Raw genomic sequence first — 20,951 nt, 5'->3', positions numbered from 1 at the left:
CAAGTCAAGCTTCTCTTTTTGATCATCCAGCAGCTGACATATTTTTCAGAGAAATCAGTACTTAGCTCTGCACCCTTAGTGTAACATTAATGCTCGTACATGAGACGGAGTCAAAGACAGATGTGAGAGCGGTAGCAATTTCTTCATTCCCACAGAGTTTTCTGTACAAATCAATCATGTGATTGAACTAAAACACTTGGACAGTAATCACAACTTCCCCACAAGGTTTATAATCTACACCTAAACTCTCCTAAAGGGTCTCATCTGACCTTTGGTTCATCGGACCCCTTCGACTCACCTTCAGGTGTCAAATCACTCGCTCAGTAACTGGAGGCCAGCGGGCAAGCTCAAAGGACCCCGCTGAGTCGAGTGCATTGTGAGGGAATAACAGCGCAACATTTCATCATTTCATCGTTATCTTGTTCTACTGAGCTCAACTCAGGACACACAGAGGCACACGAGGGGAAGGACAGGAAGTAAAACCACAAAGTAGAAGGGGAAGTGGCATCTAATTGAGGAGCTATAGAGGGGCTAAGATTTAAACAGGGTGAGGTCTGAATAATAAACTCAAGGAAAAAAAAAAGGTATCACACAACAACGGTCTCATCCCCACCTATGAGACAAACAAAAAACAAACTGATCAGACAAAAAGACAAAAAAACAGAGAAACAGAAAACTAAAACCCATGCTTAGAGTCACTGGGTAGTTTTACTGAAGTTGGATGATTTCTTTCTTTTTTTTTTTTTTTTAAACTAAAAACAACAGTTCTTTACTCTGATCGGTTTTGGGTTGGGACGGGATTTACCTCTCACATGGAGGTGGAATTGTTTTAATACCACTTGACCTGACAGGTGACTTTAATCTAGTCTTAAGTGCATACGTCTGTGACTTTTCACCTTCAACACAGAAATAATTACAGCCCTCAAATCCGACTGATTTTTGGCAAAACCTTCTTAGCCCCCTTCTCTGTGATTTAAGTCCAGTCCAGAGAGACGCACACACATTTAGAGCAGCTTATTCTGTGTCAGCTGAGTGCAGTGTGATGACCGTGATGGGAAAAACAGCATTTTGCTGAAGATCACTCAGTTACGTCACCACCACCACCTGCACTTACATTCCTAACACATCATCATTGTACATAAGCAATCTGTCAGGCAGCAATTGCAAGTTTGTTAAATCCTCTCCATTTGATTAGCACAGATTATTTATAAAGATGAGCTCAGTGGCTGCTCACAAGGAAAAGAAGCTACTCTAGAGATACAGAGGCAGCATGATGATGCTAGATTTATCCCTATGACAAGGGATCATAATGTTTTAGAGAGTGAATAAACAAAATATTGCTACCCCCAACAACAAAGGACCGACCTGACCATGTTTCTTCAGCAGTTTTTCGCTATTAAAAGGAAGTTTTTCCCCACGCTGCCTCAAAGTGCTGGTCAAGGGAAAACTGTTTCTCTCAATAACCTATACTGACCTCTTTACTTAAAGTGCACCAAGATAAGAGATATATAAGAAAAGAAAGAAAGAAAGAAAGAAAGAAAGAAAGAAAGAAAGAAAGAAAGAAAGAAAGAAAGAAAGAAAGAAAGAAAGAAAGAAAGAAAGAAAGAAAGAAAGAAAGAAAGAAAGAAAGAAAGAAAGAAAGAAAGAAAGAAAGAAAGAAAGAAGTCTTGTGCAACTTACGGAGCAGGTTCTGCTGCATGGACTCCGACCGGTAGAGACTGACGGTGCTCTTCTTGAAGACGTTCTTCAGGAGCTGGGCCCTCTCCGTTAAACTACATACACAGAAAGATTGTGTGTTAGCGGCTTGCTGAGCATTGCAGGCAGATTTAACAACCCGTACATCAAGGCTGTCTGAGCACCTTTAGAGTGCACGGACCTGCCAGCTGCTGTACCTGTAGAGATGCAGGAGGAAAGACAAACTGAGATTATGAGGAGAAAAATGTGGAATAGCAGGCTGACTATAAGGCACTCAAGTAGAAGTGTGCAAAAACATGTCTGGTTGTGCATACATGTACCTATATACATGGAGAAATGGAAAAAAGTATTTGAGTTTTTGCATGTCTGCATGTTTGTTTCTCTCAGTGTGTGTGTATGAGTCTGAAGCCTGCTGGGTCTGGGACAGTGGCCAGGCAGGGGGATCGCTTTCAGCCAGCAGGAGATCTCACACTGATCTGCTCCGTGTTGATGCCTGCACCAAACCTCAGAGCCGCTTCAGCTAATTCATTTTAATACTATATGGATTTAATAAAACTGACTGCTCGGTCAAAATGGGACGGTCCATATTTGGAGGGAAAAAGGGGAAGAAAACTGCTTTCATGACATGATTACTGATATTACAGTCAAACTCCAGCAATTTAGCAGCAATTTTAAGATTTCCCCCGTCCACATAGGAATATTGTTGGCAGCAGAGCCATGAGGATCCGTGACATTTTAAGGGACTTGTGAGGATGAGCTTATTCTTCCCCCCAAGCTCATCTTGAGAACTTGGAAAAATGATTCATATTTTGTCAAAAGAGAGAAAGAAACAACAAAGCGCTTTAACTGTGTTTCTGTAAGGTGACTGGGGGATATTTTATATGTAGAGACAATATGAAGTTGTAATTTTTAATAAGGCAGTGTTAATATGAGCCATGTGAGTGATGCTGGTAATAGGAGTTTTGCATCAGTGTCGTAAAGTATTCCGACGTGTTATATAATTTGTTTAATTAACCAAAAACTGGTTATTGTTTGGATAATTAACTTACTTAATGACACTTATGTTAATTATTCTGACTGAAGATTTTACTACTTGTCCTGTGGTAATGAGGCTAAACATCAATCCTCATTTCTCTTTTTTGTGAGATGTATGTTATCTACATATAAAGGTATGGTGTTTGGATGTAGGAAGTCAAAGGTGTGGAAGATCAAACTTCTGCTTCTTGCAAACATCAAAAGACTAAGGAAAGAAAATGTGAAAGTCTGGCTTTTGGCAAGTCAAGATGACACTGCATCCAAATGGTGGTGAATAGCAACAGACTTCCAAACATCCGTGTTTACTTGGTTTTCAGGCACTTTTGTATCATTACGTAACAATCTGAAAAGTCTGCACTCTAGCTTTTAAGCTTCAGACAACAAACAGTACTTTCACTGCTTTCCTTGTTAACTATTTGTTTTAATTTGTTTTGTTCCTCAACCACTTTTTATTCTATTTCCTTTATTTTAAAGTGGTTTTGCATTTATTTGTTCTTATGATGTTAAGCACGTAAAAAATAAACTTTGATTGGTTGATTACCACAACAACACTGGATACCATGCACATTAGTGTTAACAACAAAGGTTGTTACTGTAGTTTCTAAGATTCCTCTATTTAATGTCACACACTTTATAGATGGCAAGTTACAAAGTTTGTAATTGTAGGTGTAAGTTGCTTATTTATGCAGCATTTACTATTTTGAAAGCTGCCTAACAGTTTGCTAGAGCGGCCACGGTTACATGATGTTTTTTAATTCAGAATTAATTATTCAGAATTAAATAATTTGAAATTAAAGTAGTCTCCTTCGCTTTTACATGGAAATAGTATTTTCGAATTGAGGTTTACATGGAAAACATGTTTAATCGCCTTTATTCAATTCCGCTTTGGATCTGGGGGTTGGGAAGGGTTCTGATTGGACAGGGGGTGCATATTTAAGTCTACCGGAAGAAAACAAACTCCAGTTCCTGCTTCTTTTCTTTTTGGCTACAACATGGACGAACCATTTCCACTTTGATTTTGATTATAGTTTTGGAGCATCGGCTTCACGTTAACTTGATACTTCCCTTTTGTCAGCTGAGGAGGAAAAGGGAGGTAGAGCACTGTACCGTCATTGCAACAGGACAAGAGAACAAGCAGGAATGAATGTATACAGGATTGAGGAATTATTCAATTCAGATTTAAAATCAGAATAAACCAGCCACTTACTTTGAATTTAAGTTTAATTGAAAATGTCCATTTTCATTTGGAATTACTGTAGATGTTTACAAGGTCATTTTTAATCTTTTTAACCCATAAGAGCCCGACGTGACATATTTGTCACATACAGTTTCTGAGACATTTTACTTCGATTTATGGTTTAAACTTTGCTTAAAATCCTGTTGAACACAATCTGATACTTGTCTTCTGTCCCCTAATAGATACCCAGAAGCAGAAAACCACATTATATTTTTAAACTATCACATGGTAATAAATGGTAGATAACCCTCCCAAAAAAATTTAATTTTTTTTGTTATATTTTGTTAAGAGGCCAAATAAAGACCTCATATTAAAAAAAATTGACTTTTCTTACCAGTTTTTCATGGGTCTGACCTTCATGGGTTAAAGAGGATTTTATTTGTATTCTGAAGGGGAATTAAAACTCGTGTAAATGTGGCAAGTGTAAATCACAAGAGTACATAAAATAAAATCAGGGATTGAACTAAAATAAGTCATAATGTTATTACATTGATCTTATTTTACCTCATAGAGGATTAACTAAATGTCAATGGGAAAAGACAGGACTGGTGAAATAGTGTGTAACAGTACCTCTTTCCATGCACCACTGCTCCGGGGTCTTTAGATAACGCCTCCAGCTCCTGCACCTCATCTACCAGGGTCTTGAAACATGCCTTCTTAATGCTGTAAATGAAAGAATATGAAAGTATAAAATCTAGAGCACATGGAAGATTCTTTAACATGACATGACATTTCAAAGCATGAATGAGAATTAATGATTGCGTGTTGGCAAATTGCCCCTGACACCTTGAAGCTGCTGAGGGCTGATGTCAACCTGACCCTGTGCGGAAACAAGCATCTCCCATGGAGTATTCGAAGAATGGAAAGGCTAAATTTACTAGGAAGTTTGATTGGAAATTTAGGCAGGAATTTCTTCTTGCGATAGGAAAGATTCTGGAAGAATTTCGGGTGTCTGTGTTTTGAGGAGAGAAAACTCACACTTTGTAAGCCACATCAAAGATCAGCGAGGTGACCGGGATGAAGAACAGGCCCATCCAGAAGACCCCCGAATTGAACATCATGTCCGCCTGTCACACACACACACACACACACGTACAAGAACTTAATCTCAGGTCACTGTAGACGTCGCAGAGTTCAGCTGCTTATCAGATAAAAAGAGGAGCACTTAAAGAACAAAAACACCTGATACAGAACATCCATCCCCATCCTCTGCAGTGCTAAATACAGGACAAAAGCAGCCCAAAACAAACTGTTAATATTGTGGAAACAGAGAGGCAATAGGTCCCAATAACTTGCTTTAGGTGAGCTAATCCTCCATGACTAAACAACATCATGTTTTTGTTTGGATCCTCCCCCCAACTCTGTGCCCTCCGGGGCAGAGGAAGTACCTGTGATGTATTTAGACAGTGGTATCTCATTCAAATGAAAACAGCTCAGTTATATGCTGTTGAGAGCATCTGTCAATACAACAGACACAGGACCTAGGTCAACAATGACTTTAATGACAGATTTAATATGGCATCAATTTGATGCAAGTGTGCCTACAGAGCACAAGAGTTGTCATCAAAAGCATTCATTACCATCATATGAGCTCAGACTTATGTAGAACCCTTTGTCTGTGGTTAGAAATCAGATACAGAATGCATACAAAGCTTATTAAGAGTGGTTTATGACTTTTGCCAAAAGTTAGACTTTATAGGTAATTGTAGGGCTGCACCTTACAATTATTTTCATTATAGATTCATCTGCTTATTATTTTCTTCACTGCTAGATTGAAATGTCAGACAGTTATGTGAATGTTCCACCCAGAACTCTTTTCTCTGTCACATAACTTCTTTAAATAATGAAGTAATGTGTTATTTCAAAACTGTAAGTAACAAATGTTTACTTCATGACTAATGAGGCTGCATTTTAGCTTCAAAGTGGCGGGGAGGCTGTGGATCGCCATGGTGGAGGCAAAAACTTCCAAGCTTTCTGTGTGAGGATGTTTACTTTGGCCCAGCATAGTGAAACTATCTGTCATTACATGTCAAAGTGTACAAATCATGCTCCTTGCATTGTAATGTGCCACTTGTTTAAACTGCCGCGGCCCCCTGACTATCTTTCCTGAAATGTGACACAGCATGGCCCTCAGGATGCACACACACATACACAGGTCTGTGTCAAACACCATCAAAGCGCTCGGGTTAGCAGTAATTACTTAATCTGCTTACAATTACCTGCAAATTGACTTTGGTGTCTAACAAAACACTGAGGGAGAGGAAACTCCAAATGACAGGAAATCAAAAATGTGTGTTTTTTTTTTTTTTTTTTTTTTAGTTTAAGATGGGCCACGAATGAATGAAGCTTTTCAGTGTCACACTAAGTCTGAAAATGTATGAGAGAATGGAAAATTATGCTGAAACATGGAATATTTGTATGTGGAATTTGAAATTATGCAGTCTAGGTTTTAACATCCACCCCCCCCTTTTATTTTCAGTCTTGATTCACTGTAATTATTTTCATTAGCATCAAGCATATCATACATTTTAATGGGAATGTTCAAACTGTCTTGTGAGTCTTTAAAAAATAAACCAAGCATGTATAGTTGGCAAATCAAAGTCAAACAGCATGAAAAATAAACTATGCTAGTTTTCAACAACTTCAATGTATGAACAATATTTATTTATCTCCATATAAAACTGAGCGGCCTTTTCAAATATTTAAATAAGTTTCATACGAAAATTCTATTCAACAACTTGGAAAGACAGTAATAAAGTAAGAATTAACCTAAATAAACTTCATTAATCATTTTTGACGTCATAATTCCATAATCCAAACACATGTGAGGAGTTACAAAACACAAATGTTTGTCTCAAGGCATCTGGACAGGCTCCATGACTTCGAGCGAGGCCAGCAGAGTTGGTGGATGCTAGCATGTCTCATACCAAGGGGCCCCCGGGAGCTGGACGGGGTGAGAGAGGTCCAGGGAGCAGGGCTGTATTTTTAGGACAAACTAATAAACTTGTCTGGGTGGACAGCCAATACTGTCCGCTGGCATGGAGGGGTGTGTTTTGACAGACCATGACCCCCTCATGGCCAAACACCCACACACAGACAGGCTAGACGCAAGACTAGACAGGAGCAATGACACACACATAAATGCAATATTGCAAAATATTAAAAAAAAAAAATTATAAGAACTACTACAAGATGTATGTTATAATATTAAGTGACATGATGGCGAAGAGATTAGAAGTATGTGTCTCTAGTGTTCCAGTAGCCTAACACTACTGTGTTAATCACCAATATGCAATAAATTCTTTAAGTTTTAGCCAGGTAATAAAATCATCCTACAGAAACATTACTAAAAGTAGAAAATAAAATAAAAAAAAATAAATAAATAAAAAAAACTGATATATATAAATTGTGCAGTGTTCACATCGATGTTTATCAGCCTGTTTTATATGTGAAAGAGCAGCAAAAGTTTTCACATAAACACCACTAAATCTTACAAATTTCATGTGCGGCACATTAAGTTCAGCAATTCCACATTTATTCATGATCTGGTTTAACAAATCCCAAAAACCAAGATGACACAACGCGATGTGGCAAAGCTGGTCATCAACATGTTAAAAGTCAACCCAGCTCTTCTGACTTCATTCACATAAAAGGCAAGTGTTGGTAGCATCTAACTATCAGAAAACATGGATTCTGAACAACAGAAACCAGAAAGCTAAAGCAATAGGAAGAATTTAAAGTTATAATCTGGACAACACAGTTACTGCATTTAAAACCATGGAGAAAAGCTGGCAAAGAATTTCTGACTGTGTGAATGTAAGTTAATAGGCTTATTGATATCACTGCCCCATCATTAAGGCAAGAGATCTGACCATAAACCACACTTGCATTCAAATTCTTAGTGTTTTTTTTTTTTTTTATCATGTAAGACTATTTCTTTGGAGCAAATAAACAGAATATATACTTAATTTACACTAGTAAGAAAGCTTAGTCGCAAATATTTTTTTAAATCAATGCTATTTTCATTCTTTTTTCTTCTAAAGACAATTTACTGGTCAGTAGATGTTTTAACATGTATTGTCTCAAACATAATCTGGTCTAGAGCAGGTAATGTTTGCAGCCTCAGCTACCATGTAAATGTACGTCTGTAAGAGGTAAACAAGCCAGTTAAACTCGAAATTATGTCACAAATTCTACTTTGGTGAATATGGCCTGGCTTTGGTACTTGTCATATTGCTATGACAGAAAGGAGAAACCAGGAAAGGCTGGTTTTGGACTGAAAGTTGCTTGTTGTTCAACTTCAGTATATTCTGGTTGCCATTATAAGCTTTCATAAGCCCACCACTTAACCCCCATCTGCCTTGATAAAACTGCAAAAGCTACAACACACCAGATCATGTAGAGCTTCTGGAGGAATACAAAAAAAAAAAGAACAATTTTTCATGTTCAAGCATTCTGTGTTGTTTAAAGTCTAAAAAAGTGCATCAAAAATGTAACTTTAAAAAGATTTTTAACTAAAAGTTGTGGATAATGTGATTATCAGAGCTACAAACTTGAATACTTTCAGTTTTCTTTTCTGGGAGTGTTTAGAATCAGACTGATAATGTTACAAACCTGAATTATTTTACCATCATCCACTGTAATGGCTACTCTGAGTTTGGATTTTCCACTTGTTTGTTTTTCTACACTTCAGCAAACAAGACAAGGAAAACTACATAATACTTGTCCTGTAAAAAACAGCCACAGATAATAACATTTGTTCATTCTCAAATGGCCTTAACGCTATGCATGTTTGTTTTAAGTAAAACAGCGACATAAAAGAAGAAACTTTTCATACATTTTGGGCCAACTGGGGCTCTGATCTGCAAGAAAATGTCTTACACAAACATGAAGTTGAGCTTATTATGGAGAATAGCAAGAAATATAGCATGAGTCACAACGATCAATAAATTGAGATTGACAGAGAAGAGTAAGGTAGCAGAAAATAGCCAAAAAGTCAATAAAAAGAGCAAATGTGAAAGGTAAACAAAGACTCTCAGTTGGACTGTTCTTCCACTCCCTGTTCTCTGTGCATCATATAACAAAAACAGCAAGACAAGAAAAACAGAGATAGAAAAATTCTCTCCACTTCAAAGTCAGCAGTCCCAAGGCTGACTGTGCGCATATGATTTACAATGTGTGTACAGGAGATTAAACTCCTTTCAGCCAGACTCTTCATTAAAGTTATAACACTAACCTCGTGTTGTGGTGTTTATGAATTATTAGCAAAGTCTACCAGTGATGAACAGGGGTCAGAAATTTGTCAGCATTTACCACCTCTTTTTGGCCGACCACTGTATAAGGTCACTGGCAGGTTTTTGCCGTTTTGGGAAATTTTGACAGGCTACCTCTTAGATGCCAAATGCCTTTTAAGGTATGCTGCACACAACAATAAACAGATTTAACTGAACTAAACATGCCACATCCAAACATCCAAACAAACTGTGGTGTACATTTGAAATAATCAACAGTAAATTAAATTGCAGAAGCAAAGGAATTATCTATGAAAAAATAACTGAAACAGTAAAGTTAAATGTACATTTTTTATTAGGGATACTATTTACGCATCCCTGCTGGGTAGTTCTACTTTATAAACTATTTATATATTTTTTTCTTACTTTTTTAGTGAATATTTACAATTTCACAGAAAGTTTGTTCTAGTCTTGTGAACTAAAACAAGAAAAAATCATCTGAGGAGAAATAAAGCGGCTAATGGATGACTGAAGACAGGAGAGGAGGACAATGTTTAGAAAAGAAGGCTGATATGAAGAACATTCCTGCTTTGTCAGAAGTGTTTTAATGACAACTCGACCATAACTCAACTTAAGTTAAACTAAATAAATCTGACCATAAATATAAACCAGTCAATCAAACAGGCTAAAGATGAATAACTAAGTTGACCCATTTCCTTCACAAACTGTTTTCGTTCCTGTTGTTCATCCCATTAATACTTCAGACTGGTATAAATAGTCGAGTGTATTCCTGGCATGGTTCACATCAACAGATTTCTTGGTAAAGTGATTCCTGGAAAATGTTTCTTATCACTGTGGAAAAATCTGATGTGCACTAATCCAGCTTCAAATTCATGAGCTGATGACAGGTACTTGAGTATGACAGAGAGATGCTCTGCTGCAGCAGAAACTGAAAAACAGTAAAGGTGTGTGTGAGGATAGAGGAGGATAAATTGTACTGAAAACAGCTGTGCTGTTAGCAGAGGCAGTTCAGCAGACAGCAGGTCAGAGTGACAGCATAAATGAAATGCCTCCCGAGGAGCAGCTGAGCCGCTTGGTGAGGCAGATTACACTGGCTGAACAGAATAATCCCACATTTTCTTTTGATACTTGTGTCGGACTTTTGTCAGGTGAAGACTGCACCTGACTGTTGATGAATGTGTTTACATGAAGCTGAGAGCTGCTTAATGTACACAGGATGAACACAAAGAGAAAAAAGATAATAAAAGACAATAGAAGGTCTCTCTCTCTCTCACACACACACACACACATATATATATATATATATATATATATATATATATATATATATATATATATACACACATATATATATATATATGTTTTTTTTCTTAGAAGATTCAAGTAAATATTGTAGAGGCTATGGTGGAAAATGTCAAACTGCAGTAGCTATAAGGTCTTGGAGGTGGGGATTGTCTCTCTGATGCCCGCTCAGGTTTCAGAAGGACGTGTTGTCGTTTGATGATACACTCGCATCTCTGAGTTATTGCTGGGCGTAGAGTTACCATCCACCCAGAGGGACACCATTACTGTCCTGAGTCAAGAGCTGCAGGGCGTGGATGAAAGCACCAGGCTTCAGAGACAGGGGATAGGATGAAGCTAACATACCTGTGATAGTGTGACTGAGTGGGTAAGAGCCAAGCAGACAGTAATTCTGTTCATGTGTAGTTTGTGAAAGTATGTTACTTTTTATGTCACGCACACACACACGCGCCCAGCCCACATGGACTTATAATATGCCAAAAACAGTGCGTCAGTGGTTTAAGACAAGAACATTTTACACAGACATACCAAACAGAATTTTATCTTCTGTCCAAAGCCTGATAGATTAAATATGCCACAAAAATATTTTCTTCCACAAATTACAACCATCCACCAAGCCAAAATGTGCAGCCTAGAAATAGAGAATATACAAAAAAAAAATAAAAATAAAAAATTGGAACTTCTGAAGAACTGGCTCGAAATTTTGGAAAACTTTTTGGCAGTGATAAATGTAAATGAGAAGATTGATTCCACTCTCAAGACCTTTGTGGTAAATGTGAAAAGACAACCAGCAGCTGCTTAATTTAACTCAAAGCTAGGAAACAAGAAGGTGTTGCTACCTCTGGACTGAACAAGAAATACATTTAGCTTGCCTTGCACCTCAAAAGATCACAAGTGAACTAGCTAATGTTTCTATGTATAAACAGAAATGTTAGAAGAGCTCCTTTCATGTTACATAATGAACAATCTTCACTCCATCACATGGGAACTTTTAAGTCATATTAATCACACAAAATAAAGATTTCAAACTAGTTTTTCAAAGATGCATGTGCTAGAACTCCAGTTTTTAGGATATTTCTATTGGATCTGCTTTTCCAGGATTTTCCCAATGCATGATGTCTTTCTTATGAGAAGAAGAATCAGTTCTGCCCCAAGAATAGGAAAATTGAGAGCATCACAAGTTTATCAGTTTGTCTTTGAGCATTTGAGCTGATTGGGGGAAAAATAATTACATTCACATGTAAATAACATTTTTTTTTTTTTTTTTACCTCAAGACTGTTTTACTGTCACCTGTGGATACTCAGAGCTCAGCGAGGGAAATGTAACACAAACACTGGGCAAATTGGCCCAATTAAGTCATTATGCAACACAAGCCAGTGGTCTGACAGTTTACACTCCTCCGGATATACTTGCAAGGACCTGTGTCAAATTTTCACTCTGAACGTTCCCCCCAGCATCTATCAGCACAAAAAGGAACTATATGGTAAAAAAGTTTTATCTGGGTTGGATGAATAAATCAACAGTGTTGAAGATAGTTGCTCCTTTGAGGTAAAGTGTGCCTGTGCACATGAACTATTTTGCGTAAGCATATGTGTGTGTTTACCTCGCCTGACATGTCGGGTGCCAGAGGGATGAGGGGCCACAAGGAGGAGTAGATAATGAAAAACACCACCCATAGGCCAATGCTTCCCCAGATGGCGATGTGACTGAACTGTTAAAAAAACAGAAAAGTAACATATTAAGGGTCTTAATCTATCTTCTAAATTCATAGTTTAGTCTAACACAATCTTAAATACTCTCATCTATGTTGCCATTTTTAAATTTGGACTTAAAAGTTTACATCAAACATCTTCTGTTTAAATTAAAGAAGTTTCCATACATTTAACTGGCTTTTACAGTTGCAAGGCCACTGAGAACACACCATAAAACCATTTGGAGGTAAAAAGAGGGTGTAAAATATATCACAAGTACCAACGGTCATATAAAACTGACGAACTGAAAAGAGATATAAGAAACATGGCCAGAGAGAGAACCCTTTACTTACCATCGTCCAGGATGAGGTCTCGAGTCCAGCTTTAAGACAGACTGTGATGACCACAAACTGTGGAGACACAAACCACATTGTCAGCGAATGACTTTTTTTTCTTTTAAAAGTTTTGACCACATGTACAATCATTTTTTCCCTTAGAGGACTGTGCAACAACATTTGAAAAGCACTTTACAAACAAAGTTGGTTATTTTTAATTCCTCATCACAAAATAAAAAGCACAAAACAAGAAGTATATAATTTATTTACCATCAATGAACAACACTGCTCTCATGCAGCTGAGCGCAACAGAGTAAAAGACTGATACACTTACAGTGTAGACCATGTTGCCTAACAGGAGATAGTCTGGAGTTCTTCCATTACCAAACACTGTATCTGTGAAGGAATCAACAGCACAGGCTTTTAGGGACATTGCAATCTTTTTGCAGTTCTCTTCACACAGCACACCCAACACTCAGAAAACCACAGTCAGTCCTGCTTCCATTATTGTGCTGTGAGTGAAGACTGAGTATAACCCCCCTTTCCAACTACTACTTGGAAACAGGAATCGTATGTATGGCTAAAACAGAATTAGTTTACATTCTTAAAATTTAGAAATTTTAACTTTTAGACTGACTCGTAATGACTGTTTGGAGCAGATACTGTATTACATCTTCTTGTGACAGAACAGCTTTTTGTTTAGTGACAGAGGTCAAAGCTTTTCTTAGATTGAAATAAACTAAGTCGCAACCTGACATATAGCTTCAAAACACCGAATCGAACGTAGACTGCTGTTAAATTATCCATGGTGAGTGACTGCCAGTAGAAAAAGAAAGAGAGACTCCCTTTCCCTTTACTTCCGGCTGGTCACATGTCTTGTGTGCGCTGAAGCTTTGCTGACAACCTGTCAGTCACAGTGAAGGGGCTTGGCGCCTTTGTTTGGAAAGCAGGCCCAAGCTTGTGTGGTCCTTAGTCCTGGCCAGGCAAGACTTACCCAGCTAAAAGATCACTATTCTCTTTGTATGAGCACACACACACACAGAGAAACCTAGCATCTTAAAGTACACAAACATGCAAACTTAACACTCTTGTGAAACTCAATTTAACAAATTTTATCAAAAGAATGTAAAATCACAGGTGTGTTTGGATAAAAACATCTTTATGGGAGGTCAACATTCATGTGGAAGATGACTTTACTGCATGGCGTTCAGGCTGGAGACACACATGTTTGCAATTCATGACTGAACATTTGAAGAGAGAACTAATTAACACAAAGTATGTGGGTTTGACTGTCCTCTCTTTTTATCCAGTCCACTGAGAGCTGTGGAGGAGTCTCTGGGAGCCACTAACCATGCTGGAAGGCTTTCAGGGGGAACCAGAAGAGGATGACAGAGTGGAAGAGGCCGTTCAGACAATGGGCCCAGAAGACCTGCAAAATAGAGGCAAGAGGGATGGAGGGGAGGAGGAAAGGGTGAGTGGGGAGACAGAGAGAGAAAAAAGAAGCAGCATGAGAAAAGGGTGTGGGGAGTTCCAGCTTTCCAGGTGACCTCTGACCTGGGCCCTTTGTGCCAGCCCGGCACTGGGCTAAGTGGCGGTTTTGTCAGGGCCTCCTTGCTGAATGGCCACCCCGCTGACAGACACGTTGTATATCCTCTGTGAGCGTTATGGGGGAGAGACAGGCTGCCGAGTGTGTTTATGAGCAGTGAAAGGCAAATGGACAATATCAATGTTCAAGTTTTAACTTGTTAAATTATAACAGAATGAATAAAAGAGAAGAAGAAAGTATGAGAATAATAAAAATACACATACTCTGTGACCATGAGAACATTAAAAATCAATAAGTGCGCTGCCAGTGTGAGGGTTCCCTTTCTTTACATGTCATTAGATGATGTCACTTTCATTGGAAAATTTAAACTGATGCGGTAATAAATACCAGGAGGTTTTAAACAAGCATAAATATGTTAAGAAACGTGCAGGAAAACGACAGGCCCAACAGACATTTCACTGTTTTCCTTGTAATTATTAAAGACCTGGAAAATGGTGGTGTGGAACAGTCTGCGAGCGTCTGTCTATGCAGGCATCCAGACTTTGGATGAGTCCTTTAAATCAATACTCCCCCTCCAAAACCACCTTGTTTCAAATTTTAATTTTGCTGTGCCAGAGCCAAACAAAACACTAATGGGGGATGTAGCATGAAACAGCCATGAAATCTTCACATCTGTGTCCTCTTTTTCTACCCTGTGCTGACCCAGACCGTGGTGTTAACACTAAGGGGATGAAAATCCCACCCCCCTGAAAAAGTCACATTTTAATTTCTGGCTTACTTTGACTCAGTCGTTTCTGGTAGAAGTTAGAGGCTTAATTTATTAAAACCTTTTCAACAACTTTAGCAAACCTGTCAGTAAAAATATTCAACATGACAAATGAGATATCATGAAAACTTTAAGTTACATAAAATTTCTGAAGGTTATTTTAAAGTAAGCTAACATTGCTTTACATTGTACATTATGCCAAATATTTTGCCAGTAAATGAAAAGAAAACCAAGGGAAAAGGGGCAGAACAAGGCATAGAAGAAAAGGGTACAGTAAGTAAGAAAGTCTTGTTTTAATTTTGACTGTGAACCTTTGAAATATACCATGACCTCAGTGGCACAACCTCATCACCTTTCTTACCAACCAACCAGTCCTATAGCAGCCACCCCCACCCTGGATTACCTCACCCTCCCACTGTGTACTCAAAGCTCAAGACACAGAGCAAAGGGTGGTCAAAAGCAGCCCCCCACTCCTTTATCTCTATGCTGAAATGTGTATTAAATTATCACTAATGTCACAATCACATCTTTATACCAATTAGCCACCCACTGACGAGCTCAACTACCCCCAATCCAAACACCACAGGGGGCAAACATGCCCCACCTGCCTCTTCACAATAATGAATGCTAATGAAATCAATAAACGTTCATAATTATTTGTCACAGTGGGATCCTCCTTTTCACCCCTAATTTCACATGGTATCTTTACTTTGTTTCTCAAGCAGGATGCAAAGGATCCGCTCAGAATCCACTACCTGATGTGTCTTGTGAAAATGTGGCCTTTTGTGATAAGTCATAATTACCAAGAAAGCAAAACATATGAAAGCTGAAATTAATTTAGAGCCAAATGTTGACAGAATTGGCCTTTCCTTCCTGTTTCTGTATGAACTAGTGAGGTAAGACAGGGTAAAGAGCTTAAGAAACAGAGTGTTGCCATATGCGATGATAGTTTCTGTTAAACTTCTCAATCTCAGGCCACATCAGGAGATTGTTTGCTAGAATGACTCAAGTGTCCTGAATATGTAATTAAAAGTGAATGAGCGACAGTGATGAAGCCCCCCTGCCTGGAGTCTCTGACACCCCAAACCTCTCCCTGCTAGCACCTCAACACAAACAGCTTTAATTCACAAAGACAGTATCTTTTGTGTACAAAAGAGCCAGGCGTGCAGAAAGACAGGCTTCGAGGGGCCAAATTCCTGCTGGATTTTCTCGCCTCACCTCGGGCCAGCTGCAGGGAAAACATCTCGGGGAAAAGACTGGACAGGCCAGCAAAAACAACTTTTTGACCTGCCCGAGTCATCATTTATGGGCCTTGGAAAATGTAGTGCAAACAAAATTGAGGTTCATTTGTTTCTAGCGATCCGATGAATATTTTTTTACCTTCTTTGGCATGAAAAGTTCAATGAAGTCTTGAGAAAAGCTGATGAAGAGAAAATCCCTGCAGCAGTGTTCATACCAAATTTCAGGATGATTATACATAGTATGCGGAATAATTCATTATAAACAGAATAGTTATTTCTCATAAAATCTTGTAAAGTCTTTATTACATTTATTTGTAGCCTGTTCGTCTTTTTTTTCTTTTCCTTTTTTTTGAAGGTCTTCATATTTGATGTAGTGGAAGCTGATTCATGAAACAAAAATTAAATTAAAAAAAGAAAAACACGAAGGGAAATTACATTAAAACAGAAATTATAGCTAATTATGTTAGTATTAATGTTTAGCTACTGATCCATCATGTGATAATCCTCAAAATGTTTTTTTTTTTTACCTTTGTTTATTTTTTTTCTTTTCCATCATAAGCTTTTGGTAGAACTTATTTTTGTGTACAAATATGTAAAAACCATAAACATTAGTATGGCTGTATTTAATGATTAGAAACAATTTGGCACCATTTAGTTTTCATTCAAATTATGAAAAATAAACCATTCAAGTTCTGACATCCGAGGGTGGTGTTTTTTTTCTTTTCTTTTGTTTTTTTTGTTTTTTTTTACTTTTACTTTTACTCAGACAGCTATTAATTAAATTTAAGTTGATCAACTGACTTTAAGATGATTCCCCTTTAGTTCTTTTAACAATCCCCCTGAAGACTAATAAATGTTTGACTTCACTTGTATTTATGTCTTAAAATTAAGCAAGATTTCCTGGTCAGTATTGGAGGTAAAAACATTGTCACTTGATACATGCAGGCTGGCTCTAGCTGTTAAATGTGATCTGAAAGCATTGCGCTCAGAACAAACAACTTTCTTACTTAAACAAATTGGATCATTTTCCGCAGCAAATGCTGTCACAGAAAAACAGCACACTCTCTATCCCCTCTTTGCTCTAATTCTCTTTGCTGCATCCTCAAACCCATCTGACCTTTCTTGCCCCTGACCACCATGGCCAATTTGCCTTTAATCCACCTCCGTGTGGTGCTAACCAGGTCACCACGCCTGTGACGAGGGTCCAGGAGTCTTGGCATGGAGAAAGGAGGAGACAACTTTATTACCAGCAGGGGAAAGCTAATGGACAGCCCCCCATAACCAGACAGAATAGGTCAAGCCAGGCCAAACCAGGCTTTGAGTGGAGATCCTCTAACTGCAGCTGCCAGCTCATTGAGTTAGAAGATAAATCAGCCCCCTCAGAGCAACAGAACAGGAACATCTCCTGTCATTAATACAATTCTTGTTGGTTTTAAGAGCAGTAAACTTTGACCTTTTCATTTATCTAATGCCAAGCCTTTGCTGAAATAATGCATAAATACCAAATTGGTGTATTTTGTGCCATTTAAAACTAGTTTTTTAAAATAGTCATTATAGTGCAACATCACTGTATTTGGAAATACTCATTGATTCACTTTTAATAAGTCATGTTATTGTAGCAGAAAAAATAAAAACACATGGAAATGTATTAAGTCACAAAACATATGCAATGAAACATTCTCTTTAAATTTGGTTTTGTAAAAGGAAAATAATTAACATTAACAAACAGATCATGTAATAATACATACATTACCTTGGTATTAAAACCCATTGCATTCTGAGAGGTTTTGTAGAGTTCTGGGTATTTCAACATATTCTCTTTCCTACAGGAGCGCTCAAATATTCCCAGAGTGAGAGGAGGCAGAGCGGTGAAGATCTATATAAAAAAACCAACAACAGGAGAGAGTGAGAGAAAAAAACACACATGACATGATTTTAGGTCTCAAATATTTTTTTAGTGACACCAACAGAAATAATAAACTAATCTTAAACCTTAATGTCTGATTGTTTGAAACAAATGTCAAGACATTCCTACCACACCCATGTGTTCTCAACTTGCTCTATTCTGAACTTTGGTTGAAGATCACTGACCTTAAATTTGTAGGGGATCCTTATTTTGATTTGTCATGCTTTAAGTCTGTTTATATGTAAAAGTTATCGCCAAAGAACATCTGCAGTGTTCTGGGCCAAGAAGCTGCCATTCAAATCAGGCTGAAGTGTAGTTTTCCTAGAGGTGTTACAATGTTCTCGACAGCAGTTGCTGAGAGACGAGTGGTGGTATCATGTGGCTGGTGGCTCTCGATGTGCCAGCTGGTGTGATATTCCTACAGAACCATCTGGAGTGGGAGGTCTGCAGGCCTCAGTCTACAGAACCGCTGATTCAAAGGACATGATTCACTGGATTCCTTTCTTATTCACAGCCAAGTGCAGGCAGAAGAAAAACTGAACTGTATTCCCACCCCTCAGCATAAAACTGGTTCTTTGAATGGTTTCCTTTTTAATCAAATTCATAATAGAGGTCAGGCTGTAGATATGTCCTTGTTTTTAACAGGTTGTCTTAAATATAAATTGCTTCCATTTGAGATGTAGCAAGATTGTGGGGAAATTTCACTCCATGCTTCTCTCAATTATTGCTCTTTGACTGAATGTCGTTAGTTTTACTGCACATTTTAAGCTACATAACATCTCCACCTGGTCTTAAGAGCATGGCAGTAAAGAACATACTACAGATACACATTTTAGTTATCTCCTTAATCCTTGACAGATATAAAATATGAGTTCATTAGAAGTGGTCTCATAATAGTGCCCTGTGGGACACCCAACATTGGCAGCCAGTTCACTTGCTACTCTCACTTTTCCATTCTTTTTATCATATCATAGGCAGCGTTGTCGTACTAACCCCACTCCTTGCACTATGGTGCAAGGAAAGCTGTTGTTCTTTCACATTCTGCACATAGTTTAGGCTACAGAGGGAACAGGGACTTGACAACGGGTCATAAATAAAGTTGAATATTTTCAGGAACTTAATGCCATACTTGCACTATAAAGGAATCAGTTTAGGAGGTAACTGTGTCAAAGAAGAGAAGGGGTAAAAGAAAGAAGTAGGCTCTTTAAACAGCTAATTTCATTAATACTTACGACATTGTACAAGCCGATGCACCAGCGTTCAAACAGAATCTGACCAGAGAATCCATTAACGAACGCAAACCAGATCTGAAGGAGACAAAACCCCATAAACCGTTAAAACAGTAAAGTTATAGCAGAGCTCAACACAATCAGAAATGTACGATACACATAATTTAAAAAGGTTTATCATTTTTGGTGAAAAAACTTTGATGAGGAGTATGTTTTTACTTTTAAAACCTTAACAACTTTTCCAGTTATTCTAATCTGTGAAGCACTTATTCATGACTGATAGTGAAGACTTCTCTCAAACATGGTGATGAAACCACTACATTTCTTAAGATAACAGTCCTTTTAATATATGCTTTCCACAAGCGGTAGTGAGGATGCATGGTAACCATTATCAGATTTGAGACATGCTCAGTGTCTAAAGACTAACAATCTATTTTTCAGTCACACACCATTCTTCACTGCCTCATAACAGAGAACTCAAAGACAGCAACTTCTATCACAATATATACAGATAAAGGAGATAACATTTCATACTGATACATATATTCCAAATTACTTGGTGCATTTTGCAATGACAACTGACTCAGAAATAGACCAGAACAAAAATATTTTTTGTCATGTGAAAATATTTAATTATTAAATTGATTCGGCTTAGATTTAAGAGCTGCCCAGTGATGAACATGTCATTAAACTGAGTGAGCCAAATTTTAACCTACAGAAAGGGAGAAGGACCAAAACAGGACAAATTAGAAAAAAGTGAATGAGTGGGAAAGCCAAGACCTCCAAACCTTCATCTCCACAATGCAAACTGTCCACAGTACTTGTCACAGATTCGCTTTCAAGCATAGATCTTATCCACTGTTTCCTCCTGATCTACCTGATGACATGTGGGTGACAGATGAGGTTGGTTTAAGAGCTGGCCATATTAAGAACTGAGGAACTGGTAATTATGGAGACTTTGATATATACTGTGTCAGGAAAGTAAGAAAAATGTAATGTAAACCATCTGTTGAGGGAAATGAGGCTTACCACTGTATCTTTATAAGTTATATGAACATGAACAAAATAATCATGCCTCTGAGACCAAGACAGAAGCCACATATTCTGGATATCTATTGTTGTAAAACTAATTTATCAGAGACTTTACTAGAGTTAAGGTGACTCCTTGAACTAAAGAAGTTTGCAGAATCTGCACCTCACTGTGTCACAGTTGACATCATTTGTGAGCCAGGACAGGCCTTTGCTCATACCAAAACTGTCAAGAGAACATAAGGGAAGCTGTGTTTTGGCCATGGCCTATCAAGAATTTCCTCGCTTCATTTAACGTAATTATGAAGGCATGAACTGTTACAAATTCTCAGATTGGGACAAAGCCTGTTTGACAGCCCCACCCGCTGCTGCCACTGTCAAAACGACCAAAACCAGTCTGCACACTGGTCTGTCCCATTAAATCTTGTGAGCGCATGCATGAAAACAAATGATGGGGGGAAGAAGAAGAAGCCTGTGTTTATGCATGCAAGCCTGCCCTTCAGCTTTGCACTCTGTCACTCCCACCGATCACAGGTCCTAGTATCTACTCCGTCTGGTGCATTCTACCATGATGTTTATTTCACAGAGGGAATATTGTTTTTAAACTTATGTTCAGTTAAATATGGAACCATATGACTATAACTACAAAGACATCTATTCTCAATGAGACAGTTTTGGGTGCTTTT

General features: G+C 38.0%; 1 protein-coding gene across 7 annotated transcripts in view; it reads right to left on the bottom strand.

Moving 5' to 3' along the window:
• The window catches only part of atp8a1 (ATPase phospholipid transporting 8A1), a 95,050-nt gene that overhangs the window by 3,749 nt on the left and 70,350 nt on the right, over window positions 1–20,951 (bottom strand). For all 7 annotated transcript variants that reach the window (XM_041989935.1, XM_041989938.1, XM_041989941.1 and 4 more), the window contains 9 exons: window positions 19,240–19,314; window positions 17,855–17,977; window positions 13,899–13,977; window positions 12,883–12,944; window positions 12,567–12,623; window positions 12,126–12,233; window positions 4,946–5,034; window positions 4,538–4,630; window positions 1,681–1,772 (listed from right to left, as the gene is read on the bottom strand). In XM_041989935.1, the coding sequence (XP_041845869.1) occupies window positions 1,681–1,772; window positions 4,538–4,630; window positions 4,946–5,034; window positions 12,126–12,233; window positions 12,567–12,623; window positions 12,883–12,944; window positions 13,899–13,977; window positions 17,855–17,977; window positions 19,240–19,314 (778 nt within the window). The remainder of the gene's footprint in view (window positions 1–1,680; window positions 1,773–4,537; window positions 4,631–4,945; window positions 5,035–12,125; window positions 12,234–12,566; window positions 12,624–12,882; window positions 12,945–13,898; window positions 13,978–17,854; window positions 17,978–19,239; window positions 19,315–20,951) is intronic.

This window comes from Melanotaenia boesemani, chromosome 7, assembly GCF_017639745.1.
Source record: "Melanotaenia boesemani isolate fMelBoe1 chromosome 7, fMelBoe1.pri, whole genome shotgun sequence".
Classification (NCBI taxonomy): domain Eukaryota; kingdom Metazoa; phylum Chordata; class Actinopteri; order Atheriniformes; family Melanotaeniidae; genus Melanotaenia; species Melanotaenia boesemani.
The sequence above is the reverse complement of the archived record's forward strand: the minus strand, read 5'-3'. Positions and strand labels throughout refer to the sequence as shown.